At 42.8% G+C, this 15,943-nt stretch overlaps 1 protein-coding gene across 2 annotated transcripts in view; it reads left to right on the top strand.

Annotated features, from left to right (window-relative positions):
- The window catches only part of KCNH7 (potassium voltage-gated channel subfamily H member 7), a 493,602-nt gene that overhangs the window by 438,107 nt on the left and 39,552 nt on the right, over positions 1-15,943 (top strand). Inside the window, exons 11-13 of one of the 2 annotated variants that reach the window (XM_075317266.1) lie at positions 470-722; positions 7,428-7,633; positions 9,520-9,616. In XM_075317266.1, the coding sequence (XP_075173381.1) occupies positions 470-722; positions 7,428-7,633; positions 9,520-9,616 (556 nt within the window). The remainder of the gene's footprint in view (positions 1-469; positions 723-7,427; positions 7,634-9,519; positions 9,617-15,943) is intronic. The other variant, XM_075317267.1, reaches the window with a different exon arrangement.

Below are 15,943 nucleotides of genomic sequence, written 5' to 3'. Positions count from 1 at the left end.
CACATTTCCGTTAACGTCCCTACTGCTCTTATTGGTTTATAGTTTAGAGGGAACTTTTCCTTTGTCTATGACGCTATATAAACTGGTCACATGTACTAATACAGGAGAATACTTTGAGTACACCAGAATAAGTGTGTGCTGTATTGATTTCCCGAGCGCTCGTAAAACAAATCTTAATAATTTGGAGTTCAAAAGGCATAGAAGGAGTGTGTTTCGCTCACAGTAGGAACCACAAGAAAAATATTTATCTACGTAAATGAACAATGCCACCTATCACATGGAAATTGTGCATCGCATGATTTGTGTAAATGCTGCCGGTATGTTGAGATTTGTACCCACTTGCTTATGAATAATAATCGATTAGTTATACATCCCCTGTCTTTACCTCCTGTTATTAGTTGTATCTTGATGTTGCAATGTATTTCTAAACAATGAAGTTATTGCTTTTATCCATTTTATGTATTTTCAGGTACTCAAGGGGTTTCCAGATTGTCTACAAGCAGACATTTGTCTGCATCTCAATCAAACATTGCTACAGAACTGCAAGGCGTTCACAGGAGCGAGTAAAGGATGTCTCCGAGCCTTAGCCATGAAGTTTAAAACCACGCATGCGCCCCCCGGAGATACTCTCGTACACTCAGGAGATGTGCTCACGGCATTGTACTTTTTATCAAGGGGTTCTATTGAGATCCTCAAGGATGATATTGTGGTTGCAATTTTAGGTAAGATCGTCTAGTTTTTCTCTAGATACAATAAAAATGATGATCATTATTAGTAGATTTTTTAACGACGTGTCATGGTCAGATGTAGGACGGATGGACCATCATGTTTCCTTTTGGTCCATGATCCTGTAAAACCTCATCTCTTTTTTTGCTATAGTTTATCAGGTTGACTTTCTTTCTCCTCTTGCGAGATTAAAATAGCTGAAGTTAGTCATACTGAACTGTCTGTTTCCAATAAGGGTGGCTTTACATGCTGCGATATCCGGCCCGATATCGCTAGCATGACACCCGCACCCATCGTTTGTGCGCGACGGGCATATCGCTGCCTGTCGCGCACAAAATCGCGCACCCCCGCCACACATACTTACCTGTCCTTCGACGTCGCTGTGACCGGCGAACCGCCTCCTTTCTAAGGGGGCGGTCCGTTTGGCGTCACAGTGACGTCACTAAGCGGCCGCCCAATGTAAGCGGAGGGGCGGAGATGAGCGGGACGTAACATCCCGCCCATCTCCCTTCTTCCGCATTGTGGCCGGAGGCAGGTAAGGAGATGTTCCTCGTTCCTGCGGCGTCACACGTAACGATGTGTGCTGCCGCAGGGACGAGGATCAACTTCGCCCCTGCGACAGCAGCGATAATTGGGAGTGGACCTCCATGTCAACGAGGAGCGATTTTAGACGTTTTTGCAACGATCCAAAATCGCTCCTAGGAGTCACACGCTACGACATCGCTACAGCGGCCGGATGTGCGTCACAAAATCCGTGACCCCAACGAGATCGCTGTAGCGAAATCGTAGCGTGTAAAGCCCATTTTATTCAAAGATGGTTGTCCCCTAAAATATACCTGTCAAACTAGGAAGATGTGACTGATAGAACAGTGTGCTATAAAGGGTCCAAAAATAAAGATCTGGTAATTTAGTGTCCAGTCTTCAAGAGGCCCAGACTCCTCAAGACCCGTGTTGTTCATGCCAGTCTTGATGAGGGGTGTGTTGTGATCAGACACTCTCAATTGATTAAGAGGCGCACACTTCTTAAGGCCTAAGACACATATCCGTGCCGTCGGTACGTGTTTGGCAGTTTTTTTCACGTACCGGCGGCTCGGAGACACGTGGACCTATGTTTTCATTATTGTTTTGGACACATGTAAGTATTTTGGAACGGAATGTGTGTCCGTGATTTTTTCACGCTGACATGTCCACGTATTCTCCGGCAGCACGGGTGTCACACGGCCCGCACCCGTACCACACGGATGTAGTGTGGATGCGGTTCTGTGTGACACGCGCCGGAGAACACATGTCATTAACTTTAAAATAAAAAAACACATACAGTTAGGTCCAGAAATATTTGGACAGTGACACAATTTTCGCGAGTTGGGCTCTCCATGCCACCACATTGGATTTGAAATGAAATCTCTACAACAGAATTCAAGTGCAGATTGTAACGTTTAATTTGAAGGTTTGAACAAAAATATCTGATAGAAATTGTAGGAATTGTACACATTTCTTTACAAACACTCCACATTTTAGGAGGTCAAAAGTAATTGGACAAATAAACCAAACCCAAACAAAATATTTTTATTTTCAATATTTTGTTGCGAATCCTTTGGAGGCAATCACTGCCTTAAGTCTGGAACCCATGGACATCACCAAACGCTGGGTTTCCTCCTTCTTAATGCTTTGCCAGGCCTTTACAGCCGCAGCCTTCAGGTCTTGCTTGTTTGTGGGTCTTTCCGTCTTAAGTCTGGATTTGAGCAAGTGAAATGCATGCTCAATTGGGTTAAGATCTGGTGATTGACTTGGCCATTGCAGAATGTTCCACTTTTTTGCACTCATGAACTCCTGGGTAGCTTTGGCTGTATGCTTGGGGTCATTGTCCATCTGTACTATGAAGCGCCGTCCGATCAAACGGCATTTGGCTGAATCTGGGCTGAAAGTATATCCCGGCACACTTCAGAATTCATCCGACTACTCTTGTCTGCTGTTATGTCATCAATAAACACAAGTGACCCAGTGCCATTGAAAGCCATGCATGCCCATGCCATCACGTTGCCTCCACCATGTTTTACAGAGGATGTGGTGTGCCTTGGATCATGTGCCGTTCCCTTTCTTCTCCAAACTTTTTTCTTCCCATCATTCTGGTACAGGTTGATCTTTGTCTCATCTGTCCATAGAATACTTTTCCAGAACTGAGCTGGCTTCATGAGGTGTTTTTCAGCAAATGTAACTCTGGCCTGTCTATTTTTGGAATTGATGAATGGTTTGCATCTAGATGTGAACCCTTTGTATTTACTTTCATGGAGTCTTCTCTTTACTGTTGACTTAGAGACAGATACACCTACTTCACTGAGAGTGTTCTGGACTTCAGTTGATGTTGTGAACGGGTTCTTCTTCACCAAAGAAAGTATGCGGCGATCATCCACCACTGTTGTCATCCGTGGACGCCCAGGCCTTTTTGAGTTCCCAAGCTCACCAGTCAATTCCTTTTTTCTCAGAATGTACCCGACTGTTGATTTTGCTACTCCAAGCATGTCTGCTATCTCTCTGATGGATTTTTTCTTTTTTTTCAGCCTCAGGATGTTCTGCTTCACCTCAATTGAGAGTTCCTTAGACCGCATGTTGTCTGGTCACAGCAACAGCTTCCAAATGCAAAACCACACACCTGTAATCAACCCCAGACCTTTTAACTACTTCATTGATTACAGGTTAACGAGGGAGACGCCTTCAGAGTTAATTGCAGCCCTTAGAGTCCCTTGTCCAATTACTTTTGGTCCCTTTAAAAAGAGGAGGCTATGCATTACAGAGCTATGATTCCTAAACCCTTTCTCCGATTTGGATGTGAAAACTCTCATATTGCAGCTGGGAGTGTGCACTTTCAGCCCATATTATATATATAATTGTATTTCTGAACATGTTTTTGTAAACAGCTAAAATAACAAAACTTGTGTCACTGTCCAAATATTTCTGGACCTAACTGTACCTCCACCAGCCCTGCAGATTCTTCCGCTGCAAACTGTTCCTGCTGGCCGCCGCTCGTTATGAGCGTGTAAAGGAGGTGGGCGTGCTGTCACGGGCGCTGATCTACGCCGCTACGCTTGGCCGGAAGCAGCGTCAGCGGGGAGTGGGCGGGGCTGGAGCCGAAGATCAGTACCCTGGGCAGCAGCGCGGACCACGTGAGTATGCAAATTACCGGTTTTCCGTGCACACAGAGAACACACGTGGACCGCACGTACCCGAGACACGTACTTACCTCACGCAACATGCAGGGAAAATACCTGTCTCGCAGCACGTGTGTGATTTTTACGGATGTGTATTGGAGGCCTAAAGGGAATCTGGCAGCAGGTTTTTACTACCTCATCTGAGAGCAGCACGATGTAGGCAAAGAGATCTTGAATCCAACGATGTATCACTTAGATTACTGGGTGCAGCGGTTGTGACACAATCAGAGTTTTTAGATTTAGCCATGTTTTAATAAAGCTGAAAAATCTAACCCCGCCCACACCCGACTCTCCATATACAATGTCTATAGACAGTGAACTGCTTATCACAGGAGGTCAAGCTAGTGTAGTCTGGGTAATGATAGTCCAAGATGAAAAAACCTTCACTATAGGTAAACAACACCATGCAGGGTGATAAATTACACATCATTGAACTCTGTGTGTCAGGCTGGGGCCACACGAACACTACTGCAAGTGCATTACATGACACTTGGCTCCCGCTCTGCTGGAGTGTAAGCCAAGTGTCATACCACTGTGATGCGATCCTGCGATCACAGCACAGCTCCGGTGGGAGAAGGTGGGTGCTGCGGAGGAGAGGGAGGGATTAATCTACCTATCTCCTCCGTTATCAGCTGATGCGATTATAACATTGCACTCCGCTGTAATGCAAGTGCAATGCGATGTTTCTCTGACACCCATAGACTTGTATGTGTGCGAGAGAAAACAAATCAGATAACACCCACAGCATGCTGCGATTGTTTCCTCAGTCTGATTAGGACTGCGAAAACAATTGCTCATGGGAGTGACCCCATAGAGTAACATTGGTCTGAGTGGAATGTAATTTTTTTTTATCGCATTCCACTCGCTCCATTTTACTCACCGTGTGTCCTTAGCCTCAGTCTCTATTTTCTGCTGTCTTCAGATTACATAACAAAAACCTGCTGACAGATTCCCTTTAGTGAATCTGCTGAATCTGAAAAGTGGCACGCACCTCACCTCAAATTTTACTCTAGTCAGCGACTGGAGTAAGATTTTTTTTGTATAGGCTGTGCCACATCTTGTCATGAATTAGACCAGCTGTGGGATGTAATACCCCCCCGTTCTGCAGCTAAGTCCTCCCGTTTTGTCAGAGCTTGAAGAAAAGGGCGTGAAAACTCCCAAAATTTTGTGAGTGTTTTACGCTGGATCCCTTGTGAAAAAACTTTGCTTCGGGGACATTGTGGCCACATTGGTGACCAAGTTGGCATTAATATCCAATGATTTAGTGGAAACTCCTGGTGGTCTAAGGGGGGTTTCATATTAGGGTTTTATTTTTGTCAGTGTTTTTACTGGACCTTTATGTAGGTACCAGCTGTCCTGGTGACCTAGTGGGCATTCTTGTTGATTCATTGTTCTCCCTGGTGGCCCAGTGGCCAACCCTATTGGTCCAGTTGTTTAGTGGAATTTTCTGGTAATCTAGTGGTGTTTTGTGTTAGACAATCTTTATTGTGTTAGGCTATGTGCACACTAGAAAAGTGATTTTTCTCAAGAAAATTTCTTGAGAAACTTCTGGAAGTTGAAGATTACCGCACCTGCTGTAAAAAAACGCATTTTTGCCGCGGTTTTTCCGCAGGTTGGTCCCTGAGGTTTTTTATGCTCTAAATAATATAGATAATAGATAGATAATCGATAGACAGATAATGGATAGAGGGAAAGATGGATAGATGAATAGATAGATAGATAGATGAGAAAGACCTATATAATGTCCCACCCCCCTGCATATTCTAAGCTGGCACAATTTAGTGACTTTCATGTGGCACTAAAGGGTGCTTAGCCTTGTATTTAGCCAAAAAATAAATAAATAATTAAAAAAACCTGACATCAGGTCCCCCTATCTTTTGTAGCCAGCTAGGGTAAAGCAGACGGCTGCAGCCGGCAAACCACAGTTGGCAGCTTCACCTTGGCTGGTAATCCAAAACAGAGGGCACCCCACGCTGTTATTTTACATTAAATAAATAATTTAAAACAAAAAACGTGGGGTCCCCCCCAAATTGGATCACCAGCCAAGGTAAAGCGGACAGCTGTGGTCTGGTATTTTCAGACTAGGGAGGTCCACTGTTATTGGACTCTCCCCAGCCTAAAAATAGCAGGCCACAGCCGCCCCAGAAGTGGTGCATCCATTAGACGTGCCAATCCTGGCGCTTCGCCCCAACTCATCCCGTTGCCCTGGTGCGGTGTCAAACAAGGTAATATATGGGGTTAATGCCAGCTGTGTAATGTCACCTGGCATCAAGCCCTGGGGTTAGTGATGTCACGCGTCTATCAGTAAGAAATAAAAAATAGACAACAAAAAAAGTTTTATTTGAAAAAACACTCCCCAAAACATTCCCTCTTTCACCAATTTATTGAAAAGAATAATCAATTCCAGGTCCAGCGTAATCCAATAAGGGAGTCCCACGGCGATACCATAGTCAATGTCCCAGTCAATGAAGAACAGAATGTTCCCCATTGCCTGGGAGAGTAATGCAGTGACCTGAGCTAACATCAATAGGTCAGCCTAGGTCACTGCAGGGGATGACGAGCGCTGCTGTCAGGAGGTTAGATGAGATAATTACCTTCTGTGACGATCTCCTGCACTGCTGACGTCAGCGCTGTCACTGACTTCTATGCCCGCCTCGTTCTCAGCAGTATCGCGAGAGCCCGTGACATCACCGCTAGTGACAGTCTCGGGCCGCCCGCGAGACGGGCATAGACGGCAGTGACCGCGCTGACGTCAAGAGGGCAGAAGATCGTCATAGCAGGTAATGATCTCATGTAACCTCCTGACAGCAGTGCTCGGCATCCCCGCGGCTGCACGCACTGCAGGGTGACAACTGACACTGCTGTGCTGGCAGCCGCGGGGCTGGAGCGGGACACAGACTGCACGGGCACCTGAAGGTCACACGGAAGTGCTTCTGTGCGGCGTCCAGGGAGTGTGACGTGTGTTTACTCTGTTCCACTTCCTCTGCCTGGCATAATGACATCACTTCCTGCAAAACCGCAGGCAGCGATGAACATTACCGCAGGTAAATAACGGATATACCGGGGGTATACCGCACATCAATTGCTACTTGCGGTATACCCCCGCGATTGCATTACAGTAAATGGAGTGAAATACCGCAGGTACCTGTGGAAAAGAAGTGACATGCACATTTTCTCATGAAATTTTCTCAAGAAATTCTGCAGAAAGAATTTTCTTGAGAAAAAAACGCAGTGTGCGCACAGCTATTTTTTTTTCCCATAGGTTTTGCTGGGAAATGTCTGAAGAAAGATTACAAGCATTTCTCAAGAAATTTCTGCAGCAAAACCGCGGGTAAAAACGCAGTGTGCGCACAGGGCCTTAAGCTCTTTCCCCAGAGTTTTGATTTATATGCATCTATTTCAAGACTGACACAGAATGAATATCTTGTCTAGTTGTGATTTAGCTTACATAAATCCAATTGTATTATAAAAGACTTTTTTTTTCTCTCGCATCAGGCAAGAATGATATTTTTGGAGAGATGGTTTATCTTTACGCCAAACCTGGGAAATCAAACGCTGACGTGCGAGCTCTGACATACTGCGATATGCACAAAATCCAAAGAGATGACCTGTTGGAAGTTTTGGACATGTATCCCGAATTTTCTGATCAATTTCTCACAAATCTAGAGTTGACTTTTAATTTAAGAGATGAAAGCTCAAAGGTTTGTATGTGTTCATTGATGAGATCATAACATTGATTAACCAAGAGTAGATTGTCCTCAGCGTTCACCCAATGATCATGTGAATGGGGTCCTAAAATTCCTTGTGTGAATAAAGCAGTAGTGAGCGTGTGCGACCACTGTTGGAGAGGTGGTCACACGTGCTCACTACTGCTCCAGCCTCATAGGCATCTTTGGCATCCCCCTTCTTTGGATTATTTGGGGTCCCAACCACCAGACCACCAGCAATTTTATTTTTATGAGACAAACTATTTAAAGGGTTTTATTCCCCACAAATAACGTTCATTTTACTCAATAGATCTTGCAATATTAATAATTTCCACAATTGGATGTGTTTAAATAAAAATGTCCCTGTGCTGAGATAATCTTATATATGTGTCCCTGCTGTGTACTGTGTAATGGCCGTGTCTGACTGTACAGGGACATGGTCTGATCATACCACAGCTCCTGGGCCGGGGACGAAGTAAAAGAGCATACAGATATTGCAGTATGGGACTGAAAATTATTCTTTCTTTGAAGTAAATAATTTTTTTAAAAACAGGCAGGGAAATGTTTTACCTCACAGAAAGAATCAGCTATGATCCCATGCTGTAATGTCTTTATACTATTATGTGTCCTCCCCTTCCCAGGAGATGTGGTATGATCAGACCATGTTCCTTCACAGTCAGACACGGCCATTACACAGTACATAGCAAGGACATGTATATAAGATTATCTCAGCATAGGAATATTTTTTTTAAACACATCCAGTTGTGGAAATTATTATTATTCCCAGATCTATTGATTAAAATGAACTTTCTTTGTCTGAAAATCATGTCTGACAGTACAGAGGAGACATGGTCTAATCACACTACAATTCTGGGCAGGGTATCATAGATGATTCTTTTTGTGAGGCAAAACATTTCCCTGCCCATTTTTTTAAAAATGTTTTACCTCAATGAAAGAATAATTTGTGGTCCCATGCTGTAATATTTGTATACTTTCTTTTGCATCTTCCCTGGTCCTATGAGATGTGGTATGATCAGACCATGTCCCTCTACGGCCAGACACAGCCATTACACAGTACATAGCAGGGACACATATATAAGATTATCTCAGCACAGGAACCTTTTTTTTTAATCACATCCAATTGTGGAAATTATTATTATTCCAAGATCTATTGATTAAAATTAACGTTAAAATTAACTTTCTATGTGTGGAAACCATGTCTGACAGTACAGAGACATGGTCTTATCACACCACAACTCCTGGGCAGCAGAGGACGCAAAATAGTATAAAGACATTCCAGCACAAGATTATAGCTGATTCTTTTTGTGACGTAAAACATTTCCCTGCCCATTTTTTAAAAATATTTTACCTCAAAGAAAGAATAATTTGCGATCTCATGCTGTAATAAGTGTATACTTTCTTTTGTATCTTCCACTGCCCAGGAGATGTAGTATGATCAGACCGTTTCCCTGTACGGTCAGACACAGCCATTACACAGTACATAGCAGGCAGGTTCACATCTAAGATTATCTCAGCACAGGAACATTTTTTTTAAATACATCCAATTGTGGAACTTATTATTTTTCCAAGATTTATTGATTAAAATAAATATTGTTCATGAAAAAAATCCTTTCATTCCTAGACAATTCTTTAACAATGTAAAATCCATCCCAATCCATACACTACTGCCATACTGGTTCAATGTTCTCGATGGTGCAATAAGTATGACGACCGGCTGCATTACCCTACAGATAGTTGTTTAAAAAGCCATACGTTTATGAGCTACAGGCATACAATGGCTTCATTGCTACCATAATATGATTTTCTTAGATAAGCTAGCGGTATCTCTGGGTTATCATCATGTATGTTTCATTACCCAGGCTGCGCTCCTAAGATCACAGGCAGATACCAACTATGACCGAGAGACCTGCAAACTCCGAAGAAGGAAATTATCTTTTAAAGGAAAATCAGATGAAGGTAATTGTATTTACCGTAGTTAATCATTTACACTCATTTGAGATTTACGTCTGTACTCTATTCCTATATATACGGTATTCATTCCAGTTATTATCCGGCTCTGGCATTATACTGATGGGCTGGGATTTCCTGAGTAGATGTGACATAGGGTTTGCTAGTCAGATATTTCTGGCATGGACGGGTTTTCAGTTGCAGAATGGTTAGGGATGATCGAATACCTCAAATATTCAGCTTCGCGAATGTTTTCCGAATAGGTCGCCGCTATGCGAATATTCGATGCGCAATGTAAGTCTATGGAAAGCCCGAATAGTTCCGAATAGTTGTTATTCGGGTTTCTCATAGATTTACATTGCGCATGGAATATTCGCGAATAGTCGAATAGCGGCGACCTATTCGGAAAATATTCGCGAAGCGGAATATTTGAGGTATTCGATTATCCCTAATAATAATCCTTGTAGCCATATTCACATGACTTATTGTGTCCGATGATCTGATGTTGACGCCATATTTGCAGCAATTATACTTATAGGAGTCAATGGCAATGTTTCTCATTATTGACTTTTATTGAAAAGCTACAAAAGAATCAAAATGTAAGGCTCCAACATGCTGATTATTCGCAAGATCAAACTGCCAAGTTGGCCATTATTGGCACTGTTTGGTTGACCAAATTGATTGTTCAGGGTTACCACTAATGGCAAAGATGCCTGAGCCTCATGCCTGGCTATGCTCCTGACCAGAACTAATGTGATTCCCACCTCCCACCAGAAGGGAAAGGGGCAGGAGTGAGATGGAAACACAGAAAAAGACAGATAGTGTAAACCAAAACTCTGACACAGTGCACACACAGGAACAAACAATGAGAAACTCAGAAGAAAAGCAAGAGCAGGAAGGTAGCAACAAAAGACAACAAGGGTTAACTCCACAATCAAACTCAGCAAGAAGTATTACTACCACCAGTTAGTCTGGGTCACAACACCTCACCAGACCAGCTTAGATAAACTATAGCTGGCATAGATGTAGCCAGCATATATAGGAGGAGAGCAGATGTGACTGGCTACCCCACGACATGTGTTCAAAGGAGACTAACAAGCAGACCAGCAGAGATAAACTCTTGCTAACCTGCCTATAAACTACCAATCTGTTGGTTGATGCCTGAGTCTGCCTGTGCTGATCACAGACATCAGAGAAGTTATCATGCGGAGTGTCAGAATCTGTAGTCTGAACACATCCCGATGTTGTCATGACAGTCCACAATGTTTGTAAAAACGTCCGTATGACACTCTGCGTCCTTTGTTAAGTTGTCCCTGAGCAGAGAACTTCACACAGACCAACACTGTGCAGGGAAAAATAGTGAAGGGGGCACCATGCTAAACTAGTGCTTCATTCATAAAATCTAGGGCATAACTACAATAGGTGCAGGGGTTGCAATTGCACCAAAGCCCTGGTGCCCAGGGGGCCCAAAATATCTTTTTCACCTATATAGAAAGACTAACGTTATTAAAGACTTGGACTAATTGTGGGTCCTATTGCAGTTTTTGCATTGGAACCCACAAACCTCAAGTCACACCACTGCCCAAACGTGTGGAGATCCCAGAGGTCAGACTCCCACTGATCATATCCTCTCCTAGTGGCATGTGTGGGCAGATAGAATATTGTTATTTAACTTTATTACCCACTTTCATCAAGACTAGAGTTTTCCACGACAGTCTTGATGAAGGATACACTGGAGTAAGATGTACCAAATTCATTAAAAGGTTAAATTCAGAAATGTATGTCCAGATTCATAATTTACGTCACTTTTGTTTGCAAAAAGTTCTGCGAGCTGGATGTATACAAGTGCATCTCAATAAATTAGAATATCATCAAAAAAGTTAATTTATTTCAGTAATTCAATACTAAAAGGGAAACACATTTATTATATAGAGTCATTACACACAGAGGGATCTATTCCTATATATTATATAGAGTCATTACACACAGAGGGATCTATTCCTATATATTATATAGAGTCATTACACACAGAGGGATCTATTCCTATATATTATATAGAGTCATTACACACAGAGGGATCTATTCCTATATATTATATAGAGCCATTACACACAGAGGGATCTATTCCTATATATTATATAGAGTCATTACACACAGAGGGATCTATTTCAAGTGTTTTTTTCTGTTAATTTTGATGATTATGGCTTACATCCAAGGACAACCCAAAAGTCATTATCTCAGAAAATAAGAATAATTACCGCAAAACAACTGCAAAGGCTTCCTAAGCGTTTAAAATGGTCCCTTAGTCTGGTTCAGTAGGCTACACAATCATGGGGAAGACTGCTGACTTGACAGATGTCCAGAGACAGTCATTGACACGCCACAAGGAGGGTAAGCCACAAAAGGTCATTGCTAAAGAAGCCGGATGTTCACAGAGTGCTGTATCCAAGCATATTAATGGAAAGTTGAGTTGAAGGAAAAAGTGTGGTAGAAAAAGGTGCACAAGCAACCGGGATAACCGCAGCCTTGATAGGATTGTTAAGAAAAGGTGATTCAAAAATTTGGAGGAGATTCACTATGAGTGGAGAGTGGACTGCTGCTGGAGTCAGTGCTTCAAGAGCCACCACACACAGACATATCCAGGACATGGGCTACAAGTGTCGCATTCCTTGCGTAAAGCCACTCATGAAGAATAGACAATACCAGAAATGTCTTACTTGGGCCAAGGAGAAAAAGAACTGGACTGTTCTCAGTGGTCCAAGGTGTTGTTTTCAGATGAAAGTAAATTTTTCATTTCATTTGGAAATCGCGGTCCCAGAGTCTGGAGGAAGAGTGGAGAGGCCACAATCCAAGCTGCTGAGGTCTAGTGTGAAGTCTCCACAATCAGTGATGGTTTGCGGAGCCATGTCATCTGCTGGTGTAGCTCCACTGTGTTTTATCAAGACCAAAGTCAGCGCAGCAGTTTAGCAGGAAATTCTAGAGCACTTCATGCTTCCCTCTGCCAACAAGCTTTTTGGAGATGGAAATTTAATTTTCCAGCAGGACTTGGCTCCTGTCCACACTGCCAAAAGTACCAATACCTGGTTTACTAACCACAGTATCACTGTGCTTGATTGGCCAGGAAACTCGCCTGACCTAAACCCCATAGATAACCTATGGGGTATTGTCAAGATGAAGATGAGAGACACCAGACCCAACAATGCAGACGAGCTGAAGGCGGCTATCAAAGCAACCTGGGCTTCCATAACACCTCAGCAGTGCCACAGGCTGATCGCCTCCATGCCACATTGCCGCATCGACGTAATTCATGCAAAAGGAGCCGCAACCAAGTATTGAGGCATTTACTGTACAGACTTTTCAGTAGGCGCCAACATTTCTGACTTTAAAATCATTTTTTTCCAGTTGGTCTTATATAATACTCTAATTTTCTGAGATGATGACTTTTGGGTTGTCCTTGGATGTAAGCCATAATCATCAACATTAACAGAGATAAACACTTGAAATAGATTCCTCTGTGTGAAATGACTCTATATAATATATAGGAATCGATCCCTCTGTGTGTAATGACTCTATATAATATATAGGAATCGATCCCTCTGTGTGTAATGACTCTATATAATATATAGGAATAGATCCCTCTGTGTGTAATGACTCTATATAATATATAGGAATAGATCCCTCTGTGTGTAATGACTCTATATAATATATAGGAATAGATCCCTCTGTGTGTAATGACTCTATATAATATATAGGAATAGATCCCTCTGTGTGTAATGACTCGTATAATATATAGGAATAGATCCCTCTGTGTGTAATGACTATATAATATATAGGAATAGATCTCTGTGTGTAATGAGTCTATATAATATATAGGAATAGATCCCTCTGTGTGTAATGACTCTATATAATATATAGGAATAGATCCCTCTGTGTGTAATGACTATATAATATATAGGAATAGATCTCTGTATGCAATGACTCTATATAATATATAGGAGTAGATCCCTCTGTGTGTAGTGACTCTATATAATATATAGGAATAGATCTCTGTATGCAATGACTCTATATAATATATAGGAGTAGATCCCTCTGTGTGTAATGACTCTATATAATATATGTGCTTCCCTTTTTGTATTGAATTACTGAAGTAAATTAACTTTTTGAGGATATTCTAATTTACTGAGCTGCACCTGTATGATATGAAAATGCCAAAGTTACATTTTTTATTTTGGAAAATTTGCCCCAAAATTTGCAACATTTAAAATGAGAATATAGATATAAACTAAAGTGGGCTTTACACACTATGATATATCTAACGAGATATCGGCGGGGTCACGTCGTAAGTGACGCACATCCAGCATCGTTAGTGATATCGTAGTGTGTGACAGCTATGAACAAGCAGAAATACTCACCTTCTTGTTCATCGCTGACACGTCGCTCATTTTCAAAAAATCGAACGTCCGGTTGTTCATCGTACCTGGGGCAGCACACATCGCTCCGTGTGACACCCCGGGAACGATGAACACAGCTTACCTGCATCCCGCCGGTAATGCGGAAGGAAGGAGGTGGGCGGGATGTTTACGTCCTGCTCATCTCCGCCCCTCTGCTTCTATTGGCCGGCCGCTGTGTGACGTCACTGTGATCCGAACGTCCCTCCCCCTTCAGGAAGTGGATGTTTGCCGCCCACAGCGAGGTTGTTTGGAAGGTAAGTACGTGTGAAGGGGGGGGTTACAACATTGTGCAACATGGGCAAGAAATTGCCCGTGCCGCACAAACGATGGGGGTGGGTGCGATCGCAAATGCGATCGCATGATTAATTGAGGCATGTAAAGCAGCCTTAAGTCTATGAAGAGGATTTTTGAGAAGTATATATAAAAAAAAAAAACAGAACTCTTGAAAAATTTTGAAAAGGTGACAAAATGTAGATGTTCCTGTGTGCCGCTCCTTGGCAGGGAATATTTGGTTGAAAAAAATAAAAGCCGAAGACTGACAGGCTGAGAAAAAGTGCAGTAAACGCAAAATCTGTTATAGCGCAGGCCAGATTTTAGCCGCATTTCATTATCTATTACCATCCTGCTTACCGCGCACCACTCCCTTGACAGGTGAGACGTGTCCACCGGTGCCTACAACCAGGATTTCTGCTCATGTCGTGTCACTTCTCATCCTCGTTTCCCCTTTTTGACAGAGATGCTGAGAAATGTGTTTAATTAGCCGCTCGCTGGGCTCTTTTGCTGACCTTTCTCTGGCAAATGTAATGATGGGACTTAGATAGATTTCGGGTGGCATGGCCTGGAGGGGTTCGAGTCTGCTGGTAAAAGCCAAGAAGGTATATTAAGAAGGAACAAGAATGAGGAACCTGCCAGTAATTATCAGCAGGACATAATTGTGGTGTACATTCCACCATCTTACGCTGATTTCCAGATGACCCAGTAGCTGCTTTACCTTCTTGTGGTTCTGGTTCTTAGCTGATGAGATATTTGCAGCCGTTCTGTTCTTAAAATAATTTTCTAGCTTACATTTAATATTTAAATCACTTCCTCTGTGGGAATTTTGGGCAATAATGTAGGTCAGACAATGGGAAATCAAATTGCTGCATATATACAGATTACAGCTGCTGTAGTTCAAGTACTAGATACAAAGGTGATCTTAAAGGGAATCTGTCAGCAGGATTTCACACCCCAAAATATGTATATGTGCATGTAGCTCATTCAAAGACAAATCCAGCAATACCTTTACATGGCCAGTCCCTTCCTCCCTTAATGAGATATCAGCATTGAGGCTGAAGAGCTATTTGTAGATCTGAAGCTTTTGTCACTACAGCTCTGTTCCTGCCCAGCACCACCTCCTCCTGCTTAACTGATGGCTCCTTTTCCAGAAGTAACTCTGCATGAAGACTGTTGGTCAAGTAAGCAGAGGCGGCTCTGGGCTTGGAATAGAGCTGGAGTGACAGGTGCTTCAGATCTACCATAGCTCTTCAGCCTCATTTCCATATTGATTCACATGTGGATTTCTCATTAACGGAGAAACAGACTGGTCATGTTAAGTTATTGCTGGACTTGTTCTTCAAAAACCTACTTGCACATATAGTTTGGGTGTTGAAATCCTGCACACCAATACATGTGGTTATGTGGTGCCCCTGAGGCTTCAGTCGCCACAGGGTACGGCACCTCATCAGAGGTGCAGTATTCATCTCGGATACGGAGGAGGTCATCGCCGGTAAAACCACCACAATCCTCCAAAACACAGTTAGGTGCCCTCTCACTGGGACTCGGCTAGGGTAGAGACATTGGAGGGTGGCCATCACTAATGTAGTGGACCCCCTGCTCACTAGTTCAG

Source organism: Anomaloglossus baeobatrachus, chromosome 7 (assembly GCF_048569485.1).
Source record: "Anomaloglossus baeobatrachus isolate aAnoBae1 chromosome 7, aAnoBae1.hap1, whole genome shotgun sequence".
Classification (NCBI taxonomy): domain Eukaryota; kingdom Metazoa; phylum Chordata; class Amphibia; order Anura; family Aromobatidae; genus Anomaloglossus; species Anomaloglossus baeobatrachus.
Note: the sequence above shows the minus strand (reverse complement) of the source record. Positions and strands in the feature narration are given on the sequence as shown.